Genomic DNA, 26,515 nt, shown 5'->3' with positions numbered 1-26,515 from the left:
GCCTACAGAGGGTTAATAATACTGTACTGTATAGAAAAAATAAAATAAAATTAGTTTTTAGCGTTCTAGTTGAAGAATTAGTGACAAATTTTTGAAAATTTTCAGTCATAATCATGTGGCCACCTACTGTATTTCTAATAATTCCTCTATATTTGAAGCAAATATTAGCCCTGTTACATTGGAGGTGTTAGTCTACTAATAGTGGATGTTTTGGTTAATGTAGTACTATCATCTACTCATGCTCTTCTTCCCGAGTAGATACGATTGTATTGAATTCGTTAAAGGGGTTCCTTTGAAAATCACTAGTAAACTACTGCCACCTCCCAAAGGAACAGGGTTATTATCCAAATTGAAGACTAGAATATTGTTGAAACAATCAGGACAATGCTAATTTTAAACTCAGCCAGATATACCTATACCTGCCATCAAACATTGCATGCAAAAAACTCTTAAGTCCCTGGATTAAAGTTGTTTTTGGAATAACCGTTATAATTTGAAGGGGAAGGAAAGTATGTATTATCTTATCTGCTTTTTACCCAAAATACGCATCTACCTTTGAGGAACGATTTTCAAACTTGGTAAGGTGGTGGAGTGGTTAAGGAGTTGGATTGCTTCAATGTGCACTACACATGCGGGTTCGAATCCTGTTGTCGTCAAATAGTTTTTCTTTTGATTTTAAGTTTCAAAATAATTTGTCAAACATTAGTCATCATTTATATCCATTGGATTCTAACTTTTCCCTCACAACTTACTTGGAAAAATTTCCTTGGAAAAAATTATTCACGATAGCTATTTTATGGGGGAATTTTTTTCGAAGATGATTCGCGATAGCAAAGTTTCCAAAATGGGAATAGGGCTGAATATTTGAGAGATTGCACAAATATCACAACCATTTTCTTTTCGTTTTTAATGCTAACCCTACTTGAAAAATTCGAACAACCCTCACAAACGCTACAATTTATATCTTAATATATTTAGTATTTTAATACATTTTCCTAAAACAACTGTCAACTATAAGATCAAGTACGTTTAAACATGGAATTTTGAATACATTTTCATAGTACAACTCTCAACTATAAGATCAAGTACGTTTGACCTAGTCGGGCATTTTATTTACTAACGCCTTAGAGGATATAATATATGGAGTGCTTGTGCTGTTAGTTCCGTGAAGCTTTTATAGAGGGCTCTAGTTTCTTTAAGTTTTTCGATGAGTGCATGGTTCCATTTTATTTTCATTTGATGGCTGTCATCAACAAGCGTGTTTATTTACAGCTGCGGAACCGGACTCACACTGAAAAACGAAGGCAGCGATCCCTATCCATGCATATGGCGTTACAATGTATTAGGAATAGGAACAAGCACTCCATATATTATATCCTCTAAGACTAACGCCCACAATTCAATCGAAATTGAATTAAAATCAATTTTCAATTTCACGTGAAATGAATTTGCATGTTCTACATTTCGTTCGATTTCGAAAACTTCGAAATTGCCTTGAACCTTCAAATTGTCAATTTTGAAAGAAAAATGAAACCGAATTCAAAAGAAAACTTGACGAGGTGGGCGAGTGGTTAAGGGGTTGTATTGCTAATTCAATGTGTTCCGAACACGTGAGTTAGAATCCTGTTCTCGTTACAAAATACTTAAATTTTTCGATCAGAAAATGTAAATGAGTGAAATGCAGAACACCAAATCTCACCTTCGGCAAGTGAATGAGCAAAAAGTGAAATGCAGAACATATGTAGGTGTAAAAATAAAAAAAAAAAAAAAGGAGATAAGTTCTTTTCTATTTTACATCGTTGTTCCAAAACGACTAAAACAACAAATATAAATCTAACTTAATGCGACATGTATTGTATATGAATTAAACTCACCTGAACCAATAAAATTAATAATGGTTTCATTATTATGTACCGAGCTAATAGGTGTCGCTAATGTTGGCTGTATAAAATGCACATCAATTTCTTTTCGCTGCTGTTGTACTGCGACTCCTGTTCCACCACCAACGCTCCTACTACTGCTATTGCTATTACCGCCTCTTCGACTACTCTCTTTGCTCTGACTTAATACAGATGGTGGCGATGAAATCACTCCTTGTTGCCTATTACAACTATTTGAATGATTTAAATTACTGCTGATACTATTGCTTGTATTATTAATTGTAGATGCGTTGGTAGTAGTTGTAGTTGATCCCATTACTGACAAATTATTGATGCCCTTCGTGGTGTAGTTTTTATTTATCACAGAAGTGCTAGTTTGTTCGGCTGCAACTGCCGCAGCTTTCTTAGCTGCAGCTATAATTGCCGTTTCAATATCACCACATGTTTCGAGTGACGGTAGTGTTGTGGCATTTGCATTGGATTTAGCGGCAACACTTAAAGAACTACAACTGTTACTGCTATGCTCTTGTTGTCGTTGACTGTTACGTTTATTCATTGTTGAAACTTTAGTATTTGAAAGACTATTATTTGTAGGGGCTTTATTTTTGCTCCTATCTAAACTGTGTTTCTGTTGATTGTAGTTTGAACAAGATAAGGAGGTTGTTTTAGATTTGGACGATTTGCTTGCAGATAAAGTTATTGCTTTAGAAGCAGGAGCATTTAATACGTAAGTGCCCGATGATGCAGAAGAGTTTGATGACGTTGAGGAAGATGACGAAGCCGATGATGATAAGGATTCTTTGGATGGCGACGTCGATGCGGACAAATAAACCGTATTGTTAATTAATGCGTCCGTCGATAAGGATCGATTGGTGGATGCTATTGTTCCAGTTGACTGTTGATTTATTCTCTTTTCCTTTGTTGCAACGTAATTGTTACAAATGCCACTGTCGGACGATTGATCTATAACTAATGAAGAATTAGGCGATGAAGTGTGTTGCATCAAAATCAATGCATCATCGCTATTATTAGTCGCATCTGAAGCAGTGCTTCCGCCAGTTGTATTGAAATTACCTCCGGAATCATCAAAATTCTGTGGCGTGTTTGAATTTATTACAGTGGTCAAATAACGTTTATGAAATACTTCTGAGTTTAATTGGGAAGACGGTTGACTCTCGTCAAAAAGCCTCAGTTCATCTTCGTTAAAGTCACCGAAAGTAAATTCGTTTCCAATTGATGATGATAAACCACCAGCAGTAGTATCATCATTTAATATAATCACAGCTGGACGATTTGAATATTTATTAATATAATTATTACTGTTATTACTAGAGCTATTATTATTTGTATTATTATTATTATTATTATTATTATTAACATTATTATTATTTGTATTAATAATATTATAAGTGTTATTAATATTATTATTGGTATTGTTATTATTACTAATATTACTATTACTAAAACTACAACTAGATTTATTATTATTTAAATTATAATTATGATGATTATGGTAAGTTTGATTTTTGTTATTTATGTTAGAGAAGGACGTTGTCGATGATGATGTTATTGTTGTTGTCGACGGTGTTGTCGAAGAGTACTGCTCATTGGTTAATGATTTCTCTTTTTTACTCTTTTTCGTCGTCGAATGTTGTTGCTCTACAAGTACTTCATCACTGGCTTTGGTATTCGTTTTTGATTTTTTGTTGTTAGGAGGGGAAGAGTTTCCAATAGATGCACAATTGGTAATACTATTCATTTGAAGTGAAACCGTTCCTGACGGTGAAATTGTTGTCGGAACTCCTCCAACATCCGAACCACAAGCATTAGTAGTGCTGTGTCGTTTGACAGTCTTTTCCAAAGCTGGATACTGATCAATGCTATTATAAAAACTATCGGTCTCCACACTCTTTGATTTTTGCAGAGGCATTTGGTGTACAGGATGTTTTTGCATTTGCTTTTCAGTAGTTTTTGTTGCTTCTGTTGGCGAAGATCCTTGTAAAACATTCTCGGTTGTGGAATCTTCATTTTTACCTGCGGACGTGAGGCTTTGAGAATAGGAAATCTGTTTTACTGTTGTGCTAATGCTACTGGGGATGGTGGTGCTGCTGCTATTGGCTATTTCATTAGAAATCAATTCTGGGAAATCGGGCTTTATGCTTTTCTTTGATTTTTTTATAACAGTGTTGACAACAATGGGCAGGGGCGCATTCGCATTGACTTCTAGCTCTGTGTGCGATGAAGTGTTGCTGCTGGTGTTAGAAGTGGTTGAGTCGATAGCCCCTCCAGTTGTTGAGCAAACAACTGCGGCAGCGGCGGCAGCTTCTGTTTTGCGTGCTATTTCAGCATAAGATCTTGGTTGGTTCTGATGATGATGTACCTGAAGGGGGCTTCTCCCTCCTGCCGATTCGATTGGCAATGAATGAACCGAATCCAAGTCACTAGAATCAGATTTTTCTGAAGGGGGCATTGATGAAGTGGATTTTCGACGAGATTTATCGTTATTACTGTTGTTATTAAACGAACCCATGTACGCATCACGATCATTGCTAAAGTTTGAATGGTATTTTCGGTTTTGATACATTGGGTTCTTATGAGGATTGGATGAATTATTGTTTCGGGTTTCTTCTGTCAGTTGTCGCTGCTTTTTGGGCTTCTTCTTTTTAGTCACAACGTGAAACTCAGCCGACTCACATGAAATAGATTCCATTGAAACAACAAGATTAGAATCGTTCTTTTTTCGTTTTTCAACTACCTTCTCTAGTTTTTCACCTAAGTCTTTTTCCCTTGATTTCTTCTTCTCTTTGTCCTTTATTTTCTCTCTTACTTCTTCAATGGCATTATTCTCTCCCAAATAGCTAAGCTCTTCTGTTCCCCAGGAACGTCTTTCACTCTTTCTATTTGTTCCAGCATTTCCTCCAACAACCGACGAAGAAACCGTTGGTTTCTCTTTTATATCAACATTTTTATTTTTAATATTTGTTTTGTTTCGCATAGTAACATCGTCGCCATCCATTTTTGAACACGATCTCAGCTCCTCGAGGGAATTACTTCTTTTTATTTTGCCCTTTTCTTTATCTTTTTCCTTTTCCTTGTCTCGCTTTTTGTCCTTCTTTTTGCTATCAGTAAATTTGTTGACTTTTTCGTTTTGTTTCGTATCCTCAGAACTTTCAATATACTTAACCAGCTCTTCAATTGGATCTGACCCGCGATATCCCTCCACTGATTGCACGTCAAGAGTTTTCGTATTTCGTTCTGATTGAGTTTTTTTCTTTTTAGCTTTCGCCTGCGATTGGTTTACTGTGAAAGTCGTATTGAGGGAATTGCCGTTCTCGTCATATTGTTTCTGATGAAGAAAACAAAGAGTTACATATTATTAAATATAAACTTACACACACAGGCCTCAAATGTATACGCTCACCGAAATCGTTTTCGAGGCGGAAAATGATTGCATTTTGACGAGTTCGGATTTTTCGCCCAACACTGATTTGCATGCCTTGTAGTTTTCATCTAATGGTATATAGCTAGCGTCTACTGTGCTTTTGCCACGTTCTAAGGTTGTAAAGTGAACTGCTTCATCAACATAACAAGTAGTGTTGTTGGGTGAAAAATCACTTCTGGTCAAAACCGAACCGATTATGTTTGCCCGAGGGATTTTCATTTCAATTCCATCGAAACGATCGAATTGAATACCCTAAAAGAACAAAACGATGTTTTTTTTTAAACAATTCCCGCTTTGATTTTATAGAATACATAGTAAGATATTTATAATTAGACTTAACACTTTCGCAGACATTCATGGAGCTTTTATTGGAATGTCCATTTTTTGTTTGCAAATCGTAGATGCTTAACGATTGGAAGTCGTTAAAGAGCGTGAAAATGCAATGACATCGCAGCGCATCAGCCCGCGGAAGTGTTAAACAAAAGCAGGAATTGCCATTCGATAACTAGATAGCCTAAATTGCATGCTTACCTGAGAAAGCATCTCATTGTGCGGGTCAATGTAGTTCTCATTCATCTCGACCACGGTATCTGTACTACCAGAAACAACGGCTGTTGCTGTGGCTAAAGCAGCACATGTAGCACTTGTTGCACTTCCAATGGTTGCTGCAAGAGAAATTGCGCTCTTAATTCCTTTAACTCCTTTGGCTCCTTCGCATACACCGCCACAGCCTCCCACAATAGCAAAATCGTTTTTAGATGTTGCCGAACAAGCTTTAGTAGCGATAGTAACTTCGGCTACACCACCGCTGCTTGTCGATGCTGTTATGCCAGGCGCTAAGATGGGTTTTTTTGCTGGCAAAGCACCAACAAGCCTCTGACAAGCTGTTGTGCTAGCGGTATTAGTCAATACACGCGATTCCTTTTTTTCTTGACTTTGTTTGGGTGGTTCCTCATTCAAAAACGGTTGCTCGTAAACACTGAGACTGCAGTTAGAGACATTAACGTTACTCGGCAAACTACCCCCTTCGCGCTGTCGAGACGAAACAGATGAATACTTTTTTGGACGCGAGTTGTGGTTGTGACGACGGTTACGTTGACCACCGTAATTGTAATCACAGTCAAGCGAGTCGTTGCGTACTGCCTCAACTAGATCTTGCAAGGATCCACCTTGCTTTTGGCTATTTGAAGTCGAGGTACGAGGTGTATATAGTGATGTTAGCGCACGAAATGCAAATTTCTGATCTTCTTTTTCCTTTTCTGCTTTTTGCAGTAATTGCTGAAAGAGAATTAAATTTTTTTTAATTATTAAAAATCATTATTATTTGTACGTTGTATATGTTATGCAAATATGAAAACGACCATTGGCTGAACAAAAACGGAATAAATCTAGGTTTGCTATTTCGAAAACTATCAAATCATAAAGTGACATTTCACAAATGATCAAACCCCGAAAAAGTGATCTCTATGCTTTTTGGTGAGTTCCATTGATCAAATTTACAAATAAAACTTTAAAAAATATTAAACTATTTTAGAAAAAGTGATCTGTATGCTGTTTGGTGAGTCCCTTTATTCAAATTGACAAACAATTATCGTTATTTCGTGACCTTTGTGGAATTAAATATGTAATTCACATAGAATTACCTAGCAAATTGACAACAAAATTTTAAAATTACTTACCATATGGATACGTAAATACTATTACTATTTACACAGTCAATTCAATTCAATTTTGGTTTATTGAATTTGCTATTTACAATTGACTTAAAATAACTTATTTCTAAGATACACTGATAGATACAAAATTTTGTTGGCACAAAGGGGGCCTAACGTTAAATTATGACAAAGTTATAAAATATAAACAAATATAATACATGGATAAACTTACTTACACGGATACGTAAATAATAATAGTACTGTAGTAGCATTGTGTTAAAAACTAATAATGTAGGTGTGCCTGTCAACTGTCAACTTCGCATACCCTTGGTGGAGCAATGATGTTGCGGGAGCAGGAGCACTAGGATGGGTCAAAAAAATGGAAATTCTTTTTTTTTGATTTGGTACTTCGAAAACTCGATTGCTAGACACCTCTAGAATACACTCACCAAATATGAGCTCTTTATCTTAATGGGAAGGTCCTCCGCTTTTCAATTTTCCATTTTTACATCAAGCTTCTACCAAAAAAAAAAATAATTTTTTTATTAATTGACTTTTTAGCCAATTTTTTACATATTCTTGTAGAAAATTGAACGCTCTACAAAAAAGGTTAAATACACTTTTTTGAATTATCTAACCGTTTAGTAGATATTTGAGGTCCAAAAATCGAGAAAATCTTTAAAAATTCGTTTTTTGTTCTTAATTTTGTAACAAATTGAAAAATTATAATAATCAAACGCGCATGACATATTCTTGTAGGAAACAGATTGTTCCACAAGAAAGGTCTTAATAATTTTTTTCAATAATCTAACCATTCTAAAGATATTCGAGGTCAAGTTAAAAAAAAATATGAAAACATTTTTTACTTTTCAAAATTTTCTAATTCACTGAAAATTCAATATTTTCAAATTAGCAAGATGTTTTCTTGTAGGGACTTAAACGTTCTATAAAAAGTTCCTTGGCAGCAAATTAATTGCTTTAACCGTTTAGAAGATAATCGTATTCAAATCGCAATGCATACATGTCATAAGAAAACTATTGAAATCAGTGGGCATTGGTTTGGATACGAATATCTTCTTAACGGTTAAAGCAATTAATTTGCTGTCAAGGAACTTTTTTTAGAACGTTTAAGTCCCTACAAGAAAACATCTTGCTAATTTGAAAATATTGAATTTTCAGTGAATTAGAAAATTTTGAAATGTAAAAAATGTTTTCATATTTTTTTTTTAACTTTGACCTCGAATATCTTTAGAATGGTTAGATTATTGAAAAAAATTATTAAGACCTTTCTTGTGGAACAATCTGTTTCCTACAAGAATATGTCATGCGCGTTTGATTATTATAATTATTCAATTTGTTACAAAATTAAGAACAAAAAACGAATTTTTAAAGATTTTCTCGATTTTTGGACCTCAAATATCTACTAAACGGTTAGATAAACGAAAAAAGAGTATGAAGTCTTTTTTGTAGAGCGTTCAATTTCCTACAAGAATAAGCAAAGAAATTTGCAAAAAAGTCGATTTATAAAAAAAATAATTTTTTTTTGTAGAAGCTTGATGCAAAAATGGAAAATTTAAAAGCGGAGGACCTTCCCATTAATATAAAGAGCTCATATTTGGTGTGTATATTCTAGAGGTGTCTAGCAATCGATTTTTCGGAGTACCAAATCAAAAAAAAGAATTTCGATTTTTTTGACCCACCCTAAGGAGCACCCTTCAAAAAGGCAAGTTAAAATTCTGAAAACCTACAAAACTAGCCAGCTACAGTACCGTTGCAAAAAAAAAAAAAACGATTAAGACCGTCTGAATTGAATATTTTTGTTCGTTATTAAAAATGATGCCTTTCAACTTTGTCATATTTACCAAACTAGCAAACTTTAGCCTCACCTGTCACCTCGTTACAATGCTTCTGTAAATGCGTTTTAATCGTTTTTGCTTTACGAAGGTTACTTTTTTTAACAATATTTTATGATAAGGTTAATATCTGAGCCTCCACGTCATTTTGAAAAGTTTTGAATGACTGTCTGTATATGTACTTATTCCGGTTACTGTATTACTGTTCGTTCGAATTTTTGAAAACAGAAACGAAAATTGAATCCGTACGGATTGAAAACGGTTGTTCTGATTTCCATTCGACTTTTTTGTTGGAGAATAATGTTTCCGGTAGCTAATTGCTACCCGGATTGAAAATGGCAAACATTTGTCGTGTTGTAGGTCCGTTCGTTTTTCGAAACACCTATGAATTGGCAAAATGTGTTCGAATACGAAAGTCGAAACGGCTAAAATTTGAAAGCATTAGAAAATAGAATTCGAACGGAAATCAGAACAGCCGTGTATAAGAACATTTCATAACACACGCATACATTCATTTGAACGTAAGATTATATTTGTTCACAAAAAGCACATTCTAAAACATTTCGAAAATCTCAAATATCAATATTGAATAAACAATAATATGACACCGTCCAAGGTAAAAAAAAGCTTCTGTTCTTATCAGCAGTTACGTGTACATGTAAATTCCAATTAAAGATACGGATAATAATGCCAGAAAAGCAGCAAATTTTTTGAAAATGCATGTTTTTGCATATTTTCTTAAACTTTTTTTTTCTCAATTCAAATTAGTTTAAGACTGCATCATTGCCGAGGTTCTAGCATGAAAATTTGCATTAGTAAAGTGCCATTCATATAGAGATGCGACATGCGTCTGCAAATTGTCGCTGAATTTGACATTTCATTCATATGAGTGGTCGCAGAGAACTGCGAACTCTAATAGAATAAGTGAAGTTTTAAACAATAACAAAAAAAAACTTATTTTTGTTTTTAAAATGCAAAATGGCCGCTAGAGAAAATTAAAAAAGGGTGTTTTTTTTTTCATTTTTTTTTGTTATTGATTTGTTTTGTTAAAAAAAGATGAATATTTACGAGTAAGTAATAATTATTCGCAGACGCAGTTCACAGCTTTTTTTTTCAAAAATTAATATCATTGAATTGTCTCATTAAATTTTTTATTTCCGATTTTATAGTTATAGAATTTTATTACTAAAAAAATAATTGATTTTGATGAAAACTTTTGATAAAATACAATTTTATCATTTCACTGGTTGAAATTGATTCCAATCAACAGCTGATTTTCGATTTTAGATTTGGAGCACAAATCGTTTCACTGAAGGTGTTCGAATCTGTTTCTGTTCTCATCTGTCAGTTTTTGTTTCAATGATCAACTCTAACCTCAAATGTATACCTGCAGTAGTTAATTTCACTAACAGGGCTTTCCACTGATGTAAATCACAACAAAAACATAACTGTCAAAAAAAAGAGCTGTAAAAGAGATGTAAAAGTGTACCAAGTTCTAAAGTTTGTTTTTAAATCTGTATCAGTTAAATTTTGGTGAGTTCACAAGTGGCAGCGGTGCGGTGGTGCGATGCGTGGTGCGTGCGTCGGCCTCCAAACCGCTAGGTTGTGAGTTCAAGCCTCGCTCGGGCAATTTTCAAAATTAATTGAACATACGCGACGCACCACTGAAAGGAGTCTGATAATCGTGTTGGTCCCCGTGAAATAGCTATAACTCCAGCCTATTAACTTGGTGATAATACTCACAAGTTGTTGTTGTTCATTCAAAACCTTCAATATAAATTGATTACACAAGCAGCTGCCCTGCAAGTGTGAAAGCTATACACAAACGTCTTCAAATAGTGAATTAAAATTTGACCAGTGTCAACCTCTTTCCGCTCATCTCCCTCCTTGTATACGAACAACGAATTGTTGTCATACGAATAGAGTTGGAGAAAAAGAGAAAGAAACTCAATGAACAATAACAGACTTGTGTAAGTTAATAAAAATGCTATTCGGTTAAAGTAAACTTGATAATTGGAAAACCTGTTCGGGGTTATGAATTCACAAGTGGCAGCGGTGCACAGAGGAGTATTCGACCCCAAAATCCGGTCATAAGTGAAAAAAATAAAAATCGCATTCGACCCGTTATTTTTTGCTTTTCGCATTCCTCAATACCCATGCTAACTAAAACCGGTTTCAAAAAATAACTGTTGACCCCCTAATTCCCAGGATCTTAGTCTAAATCTAGTCGATTTTATAAGCTCACGTCACAAAAGCTTATTTTATTTTCTAATCATTAACACTTCAGTCTGATTTTTTTATTGTGATTTGTGATAATTGTGAAAAATTTTTTATGTATGTCCAAGGTCAAGGTATATACTTTATGTTAATACAGAAATTTCCATATATTTCATTGAAAATATATTAAAAATCGAGATGACAAGAGTGCATAGAAAAACGTGAAAATTAATGAAATTTTCGGTAGAAAAAAAAGTGTTTTTGTTGTAGTCTCGGGTACGATCGAGCAAAAATTTGTCTTATATAATTAACTGTACATCTTTGTCATCTCAAGCACATAAAAAAAATTTCCACATATTTCCACCTTTTTTTTTAATGGCGTTTTTTAGTCTCGAGGTATTTTTTGGTAAAATTGGCTTTTGTTGTTTAAAAAACTACTTATTTTCAAATTTTTGCTTTCTTTAACCTAAAATATTAACAATATTTAAAAATTTTATGTAAAAATTAATAATATGAATTAAATAAAATTGAAAAAAAAAAAAAAATATTTATTTATTTTTTTTTTTTTAACTAACCCGAAAATTTTTTTCAGTGTGACTTTTTAATACATTATAAGTTATAAAACAATACTTTAGGCCAATTCCAATAAGAAAAACATTAAAAATATTTTTGACCGGATTTTGAGGTCGAATACTCCTCTGTGCGGTGGTGCGATGCGTAGTGCGTCGTCCTCCCAACCGCTAGGTCGTGAGTTCAAGCCTCGCTAGGGCAATTTTCAAAATTAATTGAACATAAGCTAACCACTGAAACTCCAGCCTATGAACTTGGTGGTAATACATACAAGTTGTTGTTGTTCATTCAAAACCTTCAATTAATATCTTTTTTTTTATTTTATACTCCGAAAAATCGATTGCTAGACACTTCTAGAACATATTAACCAAAGAAGATCCTCCGCTTTGCAGTTTCCCATTTTTACATCAATCTCATAAACAACTTAACTGTCCAATGAGTCAAATATGACTCAAAATATATGTTACGCCCAAAGCCTACAGAGTATCATGTATCATATATGATTCATATACATATTTTACTAAAAACAACTTCAGTGTCCCCATATAATCTGATTAAAAAACCTCTCTACGTTCAATATTATTTTGTTTATTTGTTTATTTGAAGGATTCATCACTCAAAGAATATTTTCTGTATCGTGTTTCTGGAGTCCATGAGTCATATATGATTCATAAAGACGTGTTTCTAAAAACGTGTTTGCTATATAAAAATATTGCTATAGAACATAATTTATTCATGAATGTGTAGGAAAAGAAGAAATACTTAACCCTTTCAAACCCAAGCTATGAAAATCAATATAAAAAAGTGTTTTTTCAGGATCATCGTGTCAAAAACATCACAACTAAGAAATATGAATACCAAAAAGCTATTTTCTAAAATAATAAATAGCAAAAATAATGTGTTACTCTCTTGTTGCATGTAAGTAACATGCACTGCCTACGACCACCAAAAAAAGTCGGACAACTGGGAAAATAATTTTTTATTGAACAATAATGTATGCAACTTCTTCTAAGCCAAAAAACAAAACAATTTCTGGATTAACATTTTTTATATTTTTTTTTTTTTTTCAAAATTATGACCATATATAAAAAATGTACTGGACGTACAGATGATTTTGAAGGAGTTTGGGACAGTAATTTCTATTTTATGAAAATATGAGTTTGTACCATATATGACTCATGGGACTCTAGCGGCCAGAGAAAAATAAACTATATGAATCCAATGTGCTTCATGGGACGTAGAGTCGATGAGATGAGAATAATGCTGGACGTATAAGGTTCTTTAATAAGTTTCTATGGGGACAGTTAAGTTGTTAAAAAAAAATCATTTTTTTATCAATCGACTTTTCAGCAATTTATTTACATTTTCTTGTAGAAAATTGAACGCTAGCGAAAAAAAAATATTTTCACTTTTGTATTTTTGCAAAAAGTGGCCAATGTAGTTAAGCCTTTACAGATGAAAAATATTACACACAAAAGAGCAACTAAGTGCGACTTGTTCCTTGATTTTATTTCACTAAAGAGCTTTTAAAGAGTATAGTAGGTCATGTTTCAATCAACGGTAAATAAGTATACAAATAAATGTAGAAATAATTGTATTTGTGCGTTCCAATATTAATTCAAAAATAAACTTAAATAACTTTACATTGCGAACATAGCCTTCGAGACCCTTTGAGTTATCCGATTATCGGAGGAACCATCCTAAGAAATTCAATTTTTCTTTAATTGAGTATCGATACTCGAAAAAATTTCAATTTTGTATCCGCAGCCAGATTTAAGTTTTAGTTTTAGCAGCTGCGTATCCACTGCGGATACGGATAGCTGTGCCAAAAAAACACGCCTATTGGCGTCTGTCTGTCGGCTTTACATACCAACGAAGTTGGGTCTCAAACATATATGCATACATGCATAGAGTACCAAACGAAAACACTGTATTCGGGTATGAATGAACTACTTGCCTACCCTAGACTTCACTCTATCCTTTTTAGTTTATAGGAATTCTCAGCGCCTTTTAATATGTATTTTGTTTATTGGAAGGTTTTTATTTGATAATTTGATGTACTTGTACTTATCGAGTTAAATGGCAAATTTATTTTCGAATTGAAGGTAATTAAGGGCCATTTTTTTCACTATTGCTCAACTTGAAGCAAACTCTCGAGTTTGCCAACTTGAAAGTTGACTTTAACTCGAGATTTCAAACGCAAGTTGTAATTTCTTTTTATTCACTCTCCAGTTGAAGATCTAAAGTTGGTCAACTTCAAGTTTGAAAAATATCCCTGGGATATTTATGAAAAATTAAACAAAAACTTTAAATTAAAATTTGAATCTGTCATATCCATTAGACTGATTCAAAAAATTTTTTTTTTTGTTCAAAGCATTGTTGAAAATATTGTTGGAAATGACGAAAAAAAAATACTGTAAAAGTTTCAGCCCTTAATGTTAACATTTAGTACCGCCGCATCGCAAATTTCTATTTCCCATACGATTTGTATGGGAAAGATTGTGTATTTGTGTTTAGAATTTTTTATCTTTTTAATGGTTCATCAAAAAGGCTAGATTTAATCATTTTCTTGTATAAAATTGAACGCTCTACAAAATTGCATTTATAAAATTTAAAAAAAACGGACGCGAAAAATTAATTAAAATAATTTTTAGTTGAAAAAATGAATAATTCGAATTTATTGAAGAAATCTAATATGATAGTATTAGGGGTTTGAGAGTTATATAAAAAGATCTGTGAAACCAAAACACAACACAGAATACAAATATTCGAAAATTTTGCCAAATTTTTTGAAAAACCTAATAGTTTTGTCAAAAAATTGAACAAAAATGAAGAAAAAATACTTTTTATATTTTAAAGTTGAATAACTTCGAAACGCGGGGGTAAATCAAAAAAATTAATAAGAGCTTTTTTGTAGAGCGGAATTTTATAAAAGAAAATGATTTTGTCAAGCCTTTTGGATGAACCATTAAAAAGATAAAAAAAATTTAAACACAAATACACAATCTTTCCCATACAGATCGTATGGGAAATAGAAATTTGCGTTGCGGCGGTACTTAATGTTAACATTAAGGGCTGAAACATTTACAGTATTTTTTTTTTCGTCATTTCCAACAATATTTTCAACAATGCTTTGAACAAAAAAAAAAAAATTTGAATCAGTCTAATATCCATAGCATATTTGTATTCTATTTTGTGTTTAATTTTTGGATTTTTGTTTCCTTTTTCGATTCTTGTTTGCTTTGGAATAATAATTCGTTTGACAGAAAAATAAAAAAAATCTGAAGCAAACTCTCAAGTTTGGTCAGCAAACTTCTATTTTTTAGGCAAGTTGAGAAAACTGGAAGTTGACCAACTCTCGAGTTTAAAATCGAAAGTTGAAAACGTCAACTCGGAGTGAATAAAACCGAATTCGGAAGTTGAGGATAAAAATTCTCCAGTTATGTTCAACTCCGAGTGAAAAAAATGGCCCTACATCTATTTTTGAAAACTAGAAGTCTTCCGACCTTAAATACGGAAGTTTAAACGACCTATCCACGTCGTTATACCAGTTGAAAGCTATATTTTCCTAAGGGTAGTGTCTTAAGAAACAATTTGCACATGGGTTGCCTGGCGACATCCTGTCAAGGCATAGGGTTGCTACGCTTCAAAGGTCATATTTTGAGTTTTTTCGACAACGCCACCCTACTTATGTATATGTATTATGGTAAGTGTTAAAGAAAATTAAATGTAAAAATTTGAATATTCAGGATTTTTAGAAATTTGACATTTTAGAAGGGAAAACTGAGGTAAATTTTTTTTAGACATTACCCTTAGGAAAATATAGCTTTCAACTGGTATAACGAAGTGGATAGGTCGTCCTATGACGTGATTTTCTCCTTTATTACATTGAAATACGAAAATAAGTACTTTAAAAAAAATCCCTCCGCAAAAACGGTAAGTTAAATTAAAAATTTGACAGATACGTGTAATGTTATTTTATTTTTTCTAGCTTATCAAATAAAAATTATTTAAAAAATCTTTCATTCTGATTTTTGGTGAAATATTTCTCAAATATCCAATTTTAGTGTCACGACTTTAAAAAGATTGTATCTCGAGCATAGCCGTATTTGGGAGTTTAACCCCCCCCCCCCCCCCCGAAATTTTTTTTCAGAAAATCAAAAGATACCTATATTATAAACATATACAAGTCTAATATGTGCAGCACTAAATGATTTGTTTTTGTATTTTAGTGATTTGATTACCTACATGAAAATCTCCCTTAAAATCACTACCAATTTTGCATCGTTGCAGAAGCTGTCGATGAAGTTTGTAAAAAGGAAAACAAAAATTGTTTGGTCCTTTAAATACCACAAGTACTTATGCAGGGTTTTTGGTGCAGAGACTAAACTATGCTTTTTCAAAAGGTTTCGGTGGCCGAACTCGAATCCAAAGATCGGACTTATACTCGTTTTTGAAATATTACCCTTAAATCTATTTAAATCTTTCAGACATCTTTTCTACTGTCCGAGATATCTTCAGTTGCTTATTACCCACTTTTGTTCTATGTTAACCTTAAATCCAGTATGTAAGCGAAAATAAATGTATCGATTTATTCAGAGACTGTAGTACCTACCAACGCTAGGAAATAACCTCGAAAACTGGTAAAAAGCGGGATTTTCGATTTTCTAACGGGAATATCTCAAAAACGCGATGTGATAGAATTTTTCTGAGTTCGGATTCAGCACATAAAAAACCTTTAGAAAAGTATATCTTGGTTTCTGTAACAAAAACCTTGTTGGCCATATTCAAAATAAAAAAAAAGCGATTATACTTTTGCAATGGAAGAAAAACTTGTTTTTATTTCTAAAAATTATAAGAGAAAGTAACGGGACATTTTGTTCTTCTCAATATTCTTGTTTTTTTATCCCCTTTAATAAAAAAAAAATAGTAGGGTGTCGCTGCAATACTCGGTTTTATATAAATAGCATTTTTATATGGTGCGATTATACTTTTGCAAAGCACTGTATTTACAACATTTCGTTATTCTTTTGTTTCAAATTATAAAATTAAACAATTTCAGTTTATTGTTAAATTTCAAAGTGAAGTATAACACTGGTCAACAAAATTAAACTTCTTTTTTGTTACAGAAACCAGGGTATACTCTTCTATAGGTTTTTTGTGTGCTGAGCTCGAAACCGAAGTCAGAAATCACATCACGTTTTTGAGATATGTATTCCCGTTAGAAAATCGGAAATGCCGCTTTTTACCAGTTTTCAGGGTTATTTTTTAGCGTTTACTTATTTTTTTTAAATTGAATTTGTAACAGTTTCTAAAAGAATTAAGTTTTGTCTCTCTAAATCCGTTTAAATCTTTTAAATATCTATTTTCTTCCTCGAGAAATCATAACTTGAAATCAAAGTGTTTAGGGCATCTCATATTTATTTGCTTTTAATAGCAAATATCGAAAAGTTCTGTACCAATCGCTTTCAAATTTTGACACAATTCTTTTAGAAACTGTTACAAATTTTATTTTAAAAAAAATAAGTAAACGCTAAAAAATAACTTTGAAAACTGGTAAAAATCGGCATTTTCGATTTTCTAACGGGAATATCTCCAAAACGTGATGTGATAGAATTTTTCTGACTTCGGATTCGAGGTCAGCCTATAGAAAAGTATACCCTGGTTTCTGTAACAAAAACCTTGTTGACCAGTGTAATTAACTCATGTCAAACAACTTGGATTATTTAAAATTTTGGTTTTTAAGTATTGCTAATTTCATTTAGAACTCAATAGATAGAATGTACCTGTCAATTTTCTGCTACACAATTTCAGTGCAAGAAAAAGTCCATTTTTCAATGTTTTATATATCAAATTGTACGAAATAATTTTTTTTATAAAGCCTTAGAATGGTTAAAATTTGTTTCTTAAAAAAAATTTTCTTCCTCGCTAACGCTCGCAATTTATATCAACCAACTTATCACCCTTATAAAATAAATGAATAAAAGTTTTGTGAAACCTTTAGTTCGTCTTTTTTTTTGCCAATGGGGGTTTTCGAAATTTAAGCTTAACAAACATATATCGTCGCTTTCAAGGCAAAGTGGCATAAGTCGGAATTTGCGAATTTTCAGGAGAGACATTAAAAGTTTTTTGAATCATTAAAAATGATTTTCGTTGTCAATAAAAAACAAAACTCAAAAGTTTTATAGAAAACGCAATATTAAAAAAAAAAATAGTTTGGAGTTATGCCATTTTTCGAAAAAAAATACAATGGTCGGAAAAAGTATTTTGACAAAATGAACATTTTTCTAACTGATGAGAATAATCTGTAACGGTTAAACATAAAATAAGGAAGTTGACGGTTATTTATTAAGTATATTATGGTGAATCTCACGATGGTCAATGGCAGTCATTTAGTTGGTATTATGCTTCGAGGCTGCATTTTTTGTATAAAAAGTATTAATTTTTGAGGGAAAAAAGTATTTTGACAAACGTTCTTTTTTAACGTTGGTAAGGTAACGTAATGCATTATACGTGTTTCAAGCACGTATACAACTGACAGACTTGTTAAGGCCCCTATTTGTAAAAAATTGGGCAAAACGGCGGAACTTAACATTGAAATTAGTGCATCTTCTGTTGCAAGTCATAACTTCTGTGTGTCTGTTAAAAAATCTGTGGAGAACTGAATTTATCGCGGGAAATTAAAAATTACCAATTATACAAACAGAAAAATATAATTATACTATTCAAAATTTACCACAAATGGACAAAAAATGAAAAAAATGCACTAAGAAAAATTGAAGCATTTTGAAGAATTCACTTTATCGCGGATTGACTCCAAAAAGTCTGAATTTGGAAATGCCATTCTTTCATCAAAAACTTTGTTAGCAAAAGTACCCTTTGCATTGAGATCAAAGAAGACAATTTTACCATGTTTATGGGAAGATAATACAGTATTTATCTCATAAAACAAAAATTGAAAAAAAAATTTAATTCTCAAAGGGACATGTTGTTGTGCTTTTCGCTTCTGGAACAAACTTGACCAAATTTTCACGGAGCTTCAACAGTTCCTTTTCGTTTCCCGGATCATTGATATAGAAATTTGTGAGAATGTGGTCCATAAAAGTTTGTTTTTGAATGAAAGAAGCATATCAATATGTTCCTTTGAGAATTCAGTTTTTTTCAATTTTTGTTTTATGAGATAAATACTGTATTATCTTCCCATAAACATGGTAAAATTGTCTTCTTCGAGCTCAATGCAAAGGGTACTTTTGCTTACAAGGTTTTTGATGAAAGAATGGCATTTCCAAATTCAGACTTTTTGGAGTCAATCCGCGATAAAGTAAATTCTTCAAAATGCTTCAATTTTTTTAAGTGCATTTTTTTCGTTTTTTGTCCATTTGTGGTAAATTTTTAATAGTAGAATTATATTTTTGTGTTTGTATATTTGGTAATTTTTAGTTTCCCGCTATAAATTCAATTCTCTACAGATTTTTTAACAGACACACAGAAGTTATGACTTGCAACAGAAGATGCACTAATTTCAATGTTAAGTTCCGCCGTTTTGCCCAATTTTTTACAAATAGGGGCCTTAACAAGTCTGTCAGTTGTATACGTGCTTGAAACACGTATAATGCATTACCTACCTTACCAACGTTGAAAAAGAACGTTTGTCAAAATACTTTTTTCCCTCAAAAATTAGTACTTTTTATACAAAAAATGCAGCCTAGAAGCATAATACCAACTATATGACTGACATTGACCATCATGATATTCACCATTATATACTTAATAAATAACCGTCAACTTCCTTATTTTATGTTTAACCGTTACAGATTATTCTCATCAGTTAGAAAAATGTTCATTTTGTCAAAATACTTTTTCCGACCATTGTAGAACTATTTTCGAAATTTTTTTTTTATGACTCTATGGAAAAAGTGCCGTTTTGCACGTTATTAAAAGAAAAAACTAAAAATATAAAAATATTGTATTATTTCAAGTCATTTTTATTTATTTAATAACGAAAAAGAAAAATGAGATTTTTCTAGCATATACAAAGAACATAAACAAAAACTTATTTAAATTCATCTTTTTAACTCAGTTACAGTTACTTACAAACAGAATACGACAAAAAAGCCAAAATGATGAAAAAATCTTACTGGGTTGCTCTTTTTTTATGGGACATTTTCTTAGTTGTGCCGTTTTCTTGGGAAACACAAAACCAATCGTATCTTCGATAACGGCATAACTAAAGAAATGCCATTAATGTATACAAAATAACAGGGATATTTGTGAAAATTAACAGCGGCACTTTTTCATAACGTGGGAACTAGAAGAAGTAGAAAAGCGTTTTTTTTTTTAAATCAGTTCTGTGCTCTAAACTCAAAAATGACAAATTTCGACTTATGCCACTTTGCCTTGAAAGCGACGATATGTATCTATATAATATATAATAAATTATACTTACTAAGAAAATTTCACTTTTATTTTCTTTATCGCGCGGATTTTTGTAAGAATATGCTTCGTCTAGCAGCTGTTTAAAACGACAATAATCCCAATCTTTTAGTCTGCTTTCTTCCCAAGACTCCGATTTCTGAAATAAAAAAATGATATACCTATATTTTTCTATAATTATTGGCTTTTAAAATATAATAATTTGAATATGTAATTTATTTGAGGAGTTATATGACCCAGTGTTAACATAACAGTGTTAAAATAATAGCCTATGTAGAAATAACCAAGTTTGGGCAGGGTTCGATTGAAAATTTTTCTTTTCAACAAGTCATTTATAAATCATTTGCTATAGCCGTTGTGTTTTAAATGGAAGGAACATACATCGCAAAATATACAGGGTTTCTCAAAAGTATGATCCAAACGAAATATGGTGGGAGACCAATTTATGGGTTCCAGAATTTGTTAAACTGTTCAACCTGAAACTTTATGGTTTTCGATACATCAATCAGTATTTTGCTTCTCCTGTCAAAATTTATTTCTTTTTTTTACAATTTTTTACTTATAAATAGCCAGGGTTTATATCTGACGATTGATTTGTTTGGGTATTTCTTTAAGAATGAATGAAAGCACTATCTTAAAATGAGCTCTTAATCGTAATTGTAACCAGCATATTGAAGACGCAATCCAAAGTCGAGGTTTACATGGAACTAGTCAAAAGTGGGAAACAAAGCAAGTTTCTTCTATCTGAACACCTCAATCTTGACGATGCGATTAGTAGAACTCAAGATATAAAGCGTTTGAGCCGTTATGGTTTTGATTATTTTTTATTTGTTGAAAATCCCGATATGGTTAGTTAAAGAATCTTAAATCTTCACTTTGACGTTAGATTGCTTCTACAATATGATGGTTAAAATAACGATTAAGGGTTCATTTTATAGATAGTTAGGTATATTTAAGATAGTTAGATAGTGTATAGTTTATTCTTAAAGAATCACCAAAACAAATCAAAAGTTCGTCAGATATGAAAAAATGTCATTTTGCCCACACCTTGCGAGACAAACCCGGACAGTGATCAACTATTATTGACTTTATTCAACTCACGAATTCGTTTATATATCTTTTTTTACATAATTTTATTGTGAATATGTCCGTATTTTGGTAATTTTCAATTAAAATCAATAAAATTGGAGCTTTTAAATAAAAACAGTACTTTTCAACCTCTTTCCCAAGATAGCAGCTGATCAAATTGAGCATACACCCGAATACATTCTATGAAAAAAATGTTGTCCCGCAAAAAATGCGATTTCATAACCATATTCTGACTAATTTACCTAGGCTATTGAGCATTACTTAATAAATACACTCCTGCTCAAAATTAAAGCACACTTTTTCTTCCGTAGTTATACCCCTGTATCTTATTTTGAATGGTTTTTTTTGTTTTTGCTTATTGTTTAGCAAGTCGAAAAAATGTCTAAACGGCAACAGTATCAACCGAAAAAAGATCAGTAGCTCCGTAGGTGTTGTAAAGCAGATTTTACTCCATGAAAATGTATGACTCACCTCTAAAAGGTTCACGGTTGACGGACAGACTTCTCTCCAAATCCCCCTCACAAACATTTTCTTCCATATCTTGAATTTAAGATCACTCCTGTCTCATTTGTTACAATAACCATGTTAAGCATCTGATGTGCGACCAACGAATGAGCGAATGGACGAACAAATGAAATTTAATGTACATATTTCTAAAGTATTTTTTTTAATAAAAAACTCTATTGAATATAATAGTAGCAAGGTAACTTAAGTTCAAATTTTTCAAAAAAAAAAAAAATTATATTAAAATATCTAAAATAAGAAAAATATGAAAAAACAAATTGGCCGTTGTGAATAAAAGTTTGTTCGTATGAACAATTGGTTTTCTCACATTTTTCTTATGTTAGAAAATGAAATCTTATAATTTTTTTGAAAAAATTAAACACTATACTCTGTCCAACAAAAATTGTCAGTACAGAGGATCAATTCTCGTTCTGTGAAGCTGTGAAGTGATAAAAATAATATCATTTCAGTTTTCACAGCGTTTTTTCATTTTATCACTTCACAGGCACCCCTAAGGCGATTCTCAAACTCAATGTGATAAATCCTTGAAAAAGTTTGTAATAAAAAGTACTAATAGCCCAGGGTCGATAATTTTTGAAACCAAAAAAAAATCATAGTAGGATTAAACCCATTGGAAAAGGAGGTGAATATGATAAAAATGAAAGGAAAAATAAATTACGGGCGAGCCGAGTTCGGGAAGTGAGGGGGTTGAGTTTTTAATGGTAAAAAATGGTATATCTCGATTTCCGGCAAAACTACAAGTCCTATGGAAAAAGTTGTATAGCAAAGTCGTAGGTAATAAAAATATCTACAATTTATGTATTAATAGTTTTTTTACATAACCTCAAAATTTATGTGAAAAATTCAAAAAACCGAGTTTTTGGTTTTTTATTTTTATCTTTTTCAAAAAAATGTTTTTTTCTTCGAAATTTGGTGAAAACTTACCTTATTATGTAAGTAAGTAATTTATTTGATCTTAAATATTAATTTTTTCACCTTATATTGACTTAATATCAAAAAAACATCCTAATTTTCAATCGAAAATTAACGTGTCAAAATAGGTGCAGGGAAATAATTCCACGGGAATCTGCTCCACATGGGAATTTATTCCACCTCATGTGGGAATCTGTTCCACTTTTTGAAGTGGAATAAATTCCCGCCTCGAGTGAGAATTTATTACACTTTTTATTGGGAAATAAATTCACCTTCAAATTTGATGATTTATTCCTTGTCACTTTGGAGAATGATTCTACTTTATGTTTGTATTGTATGTGCAATCTGGAGAAAAGCTGGATTTTGCGGAAAAAGATAGTATCTTAAGGTACAAATATCGTATGTAATTTTGAATGAAAATTATAAGCTTAGTTGATTTTTCACCTTAGAAAATTGTTTCAAATAGTCAGAAATTTATAAACCATTTTCATGCCTAGAAAAGTAGAGCTCTTTCCAATTCGATCTGGGAAAATAATATATATTTCATAGCAAAACAATAGTTTACTGAAAAGAGGAAGAGGATTTTTTTCAAGTCTCATAGATTTCAGTTCGCGTGATTTGAATAAATATCTTACAAACAAAGCGGACAAATAATGAGAACTTAATGATCAAAAACATATCAATCCTTCTTGTAATAATTGGTTGAAAGCGAAGCGTAAAAAAATTTGCTCACATGAGAATCTTCTCAAATTTCACAACCGAAACGCGAAGCGGAAAAAATTTTGACCACGGGAGAATCAATTTTGAGGTGTGAAAATAAAAATTCGCGCGAATTTTTATTTTCAGTTGAATATTTCAGTTGAAGGAAAAACTATTTAATCGTTTGTTTTGAAAAAGAATACAACGTCGTTTTTTTAAAATAAAATATTTTGGTAAAACTAAACCTTCTATTTCCGTATACATAAAGTATTGATTAACATGAATTCAAATATGGCTCTCAAAATATTCAGAAATTTATCTATTTTTCAGATTTTTGGTGGGTAATAATTCCACAAAAAAATAGGTGTAATAAATTCCCTTATACGGTGAGAATTTATTCCACTTCAAAAAGTGTATTAGATTCCCACTTGAAGTGGAATAAATTCCCATGTGGAGCAGATTCCCGTGGAATTATTTCCCTGCACCGTCAAAATATCAGCTTTTTTCAAAAAATCTTTTTTCCATAGGACTTGTAGTTTTGCCGGAAATCGAGATATACCATTTTTTACCATTAAAAACTCAATCCCCCCACTTACCAAACTCGGCTCGCCCGTAATTTATTTTTCCTTTCATTTTTATCATATTCACCTCCTTTTCCAATGGGTTTTATCCTACTATGGTTTTTTCCTACTTTTTAATGTTTTTGAAGGCTTCGGCATTGGTCTATAAATGAAAAAGTATGTCACTTTCATTTCATTTTTTAATTTTCAAATTGTTTTTTTTTTTTTATTTCAAAATTTGTTTTAATAAAATGTCAAGAAATTATGGAAAATAATACCATCTGTGGATAAAAGAAAGGTATTTTCATCTTCAAATTCAAAGATATTAATGTTTTCAAGAAAAAATCCGTGTTTTCTCTAGGAAAAAAGTAAGAAAAAGACGACAAAAATCAAAGCAAGAATTTAGCGCATTAGAAGATTATTTGTTGGATTTGGCCCTATTCACACAATATTGAATTGCTTTTGTACGCGTACGTTTTAACAACATGAAGTAATGGGTTACACAATTTATGTAGTACCATTGATTAGACGTTTTTATTGTATATGTTTAATCGAAACATATTTAATAGCATTAATTAAAACTCAAATGATGTTTACTTATTGCTTCACTTCAACCCTTATTGCGTCGTCACAACAAAATTTTTTGTGATAAATAACACGGTGTTACAAAAATGAGGTTTTAAAATATACGCGGACGGAGACCTATCAGGTTTTGTAGAGCTAGTCGCACTGAATACGAAACGGTATTTTAAAATCCCCTAACACCCCCAAAATCTAGAGTTACGGGCAAAAAACGGTTTTTTGGACCTTCACCCATTGAAAAAATTCTAGCTTCGACAATTTTTTACCCATTTTCGATTTTGTTACAGTTTCTGATAGAAGATAAATATACCTTTTTAACAATGTATAAAACATGTAACTCGGTTAAACCACTTAGAATTTATAAGATGTCAAAGTTCAAAAATTCAATTTTTTTTGTCATTTGCCCAAATTCGGCATCAATTTAAAGTATATGTTTTCAAAACAACATGCTATTTAAAAAATATATTCTAAAACTATATCTATTTCCCAATTGATCGAGGTATTTTTTATGAAAATCACTTAAAAATTGGCTTAGAAAAAAAAAATTTTCGATTTCAACCCAGATACAGAAATTGGAACTTTTAGGTATAGAACAAAAATGTTGTTTCGGCACGTAGTAGGATAAGTTGGGCGCCAGGATTTGATGAAGGGTTTTTGTAGAGAAGCTCAATACAAAAATTTTTTTCTTTGGGAGGGGGGTCTATCTCCCTCCTTTTAGGTGGGAGGGGCATTTTTCTAAAAAAAATTATCAAAATAAAAAAAAATTGTTAAAAAACAACGGCAACACTTACAGTAATAAATGATACCATTTTCAAAAGGCAAAATTGTGCATTTGATTCTAATTTTTAAATCAAAATAATATTCCCAATAGTTTTTGAAATAATCGATTTCAAAGTTAAAAATAGGGGAAACAAATTTTTTTAAAACTCATTTTATACTATTTTTGTCCAGACTGTGAATTTTAGTAAATAAATTACTTAAACAGAAAACTGCCTCAATTGATTCCTTATCGAACCGTGAAAACTATATGAAAACATCTATTAAGTGCACAAAAATAAGTAAGCCCAATAGTTTTATTTCATCTTTTAAAATTGTAACAAACCCAACTTATTTTGATTCCATTTGCAACACTCATAATTGGCCCCTAGAAACCTTAGTTAAAGAGTTCTCTATCACAAAAAAACACCCTGTATCTAAAATACCTTCGACAAAAAACTCAGCAGGATTGCCCTCTTTTACCAAAACGTAAGGGGGTTACGCAGCAAGCCGCTGACATTTTCATGAATTCACAAACATTTCCACATGATATATTTATTTTAACAGAAACTTGGTTAAATGCTAGCTTTTTAGACACGGAACTATTTTGTCAAGAGTTCTTAGTTTACAGAAAAGATCGCCACGCCGGAAATGCAAAGGAACTCGGAGGAGGTGTCTTAGTAGCGGTTCGAAATAAATTTGTTTCTTCTTCCATATCATTCCCGTTTAAGCTCTCAATTGACTTAATCTGCGTTAAAATTTCTTCAATGACTAAATCTATTTATATTCTAAATGTATATATCCCTCCAAAAAGTACATCATCCTCTTATTAGTCTAAGAGCCAGGAGCAGATTTCTTGCGTGAGAGGTAACCGATTCATATGAATGTCAGAGGTAGCGTGGGTCATGGTGATGACGAATACCTTAGTCTGCCTGCATTTATTTGGGCCGTTGTCGAGAAAAAGCGCATCAAAAGTACCATTTTTCTGAAAATCGATTTAGTGAGGGTAACCACTTAAAATTTATTGATAACCAACGCCACATACTCACTGATAACAAATATACCAATGGCAGACATTTTAAGTGCGGCCAAAGCCCCGGCAGACTGTCCCGAAAATGCGTTTTTTTTTGGCGTTTTTAGACTTTGGGGTAACCACCTAAAATTAATCGCATCCTGTAGCGGTGGACTCCCTGATAACAAAAATACCCATGGCAGACATTTTGAGTGTGGCCAAACCCTCGGCAGACGGTTTTGAAAATGCAGTTTTTCTGAAAATTGATTTATTTAGGGTAACCACTTGAAATTAGTCGCATCCTGTAGCGGTGGACTCCCTGATAACAAA

The 26,515-nt window shown here is 32.1% G+C and overlaps 1 protein-coding gene across 4 annotated transcripts in view; it reads right to left on the bottom strand.

The window, feature by feature from the left end:
* Positions 1 to 26,515, bottom strand: part of LOC129919555 (serine-rich adhesin for platelets) — a 98,459-nt gene that overhangs the window by 16,565 nt on the left and 55,379 nt on the right. For 3 of the 4 annotated variants that reach the window (XM_056000475.1, XM_056000476.1, XM_056000474.1), the window contains 4 exons: positions 20,064 to 20,189; positions 5,854 to 6,600; positions 5,302 to 5,574; positions 1,875 to 5,226 (listed from right to left, as the gene is read on the bottom strand). In XM_056000475.1, the coding sequence (XP_055856450.1) occupies positions 1,875 to 5,226; positions 5,302 to 5,574; positions 5,854 to 6,600; positions 20,064 to 20,189 (4,498 nt within the window). The remainder of the gene's footprint in view (positions 1 to 1,874; positions 5,227 to 5,301; positions 5,575 to 5,853; positions 6,601 to 20,063; positions 20,190 to 26,515) is intronic. The other variant, XM_056000477.1, reaches the window with a different exon arrangement.

The sequence above is a fragment of the Episyrphus balteatus genome, chromosome 4 (genome assembly GCF_945859705.1).
Source record: "Episyrphus balteatus chromosome 4, idEpiBalt1.1, whole genome shotgun sequence".
NCBI lineage: Eukaryota > Metazoa > Arthropoda > Insecta > Diptera > Syrphidae > Episyrphus > Episyrphus balteatus.
Note: the sequence above shows the minus strand (reverse complement) of the source record. Positions and strands in the feature narration are given on the sequence as shown.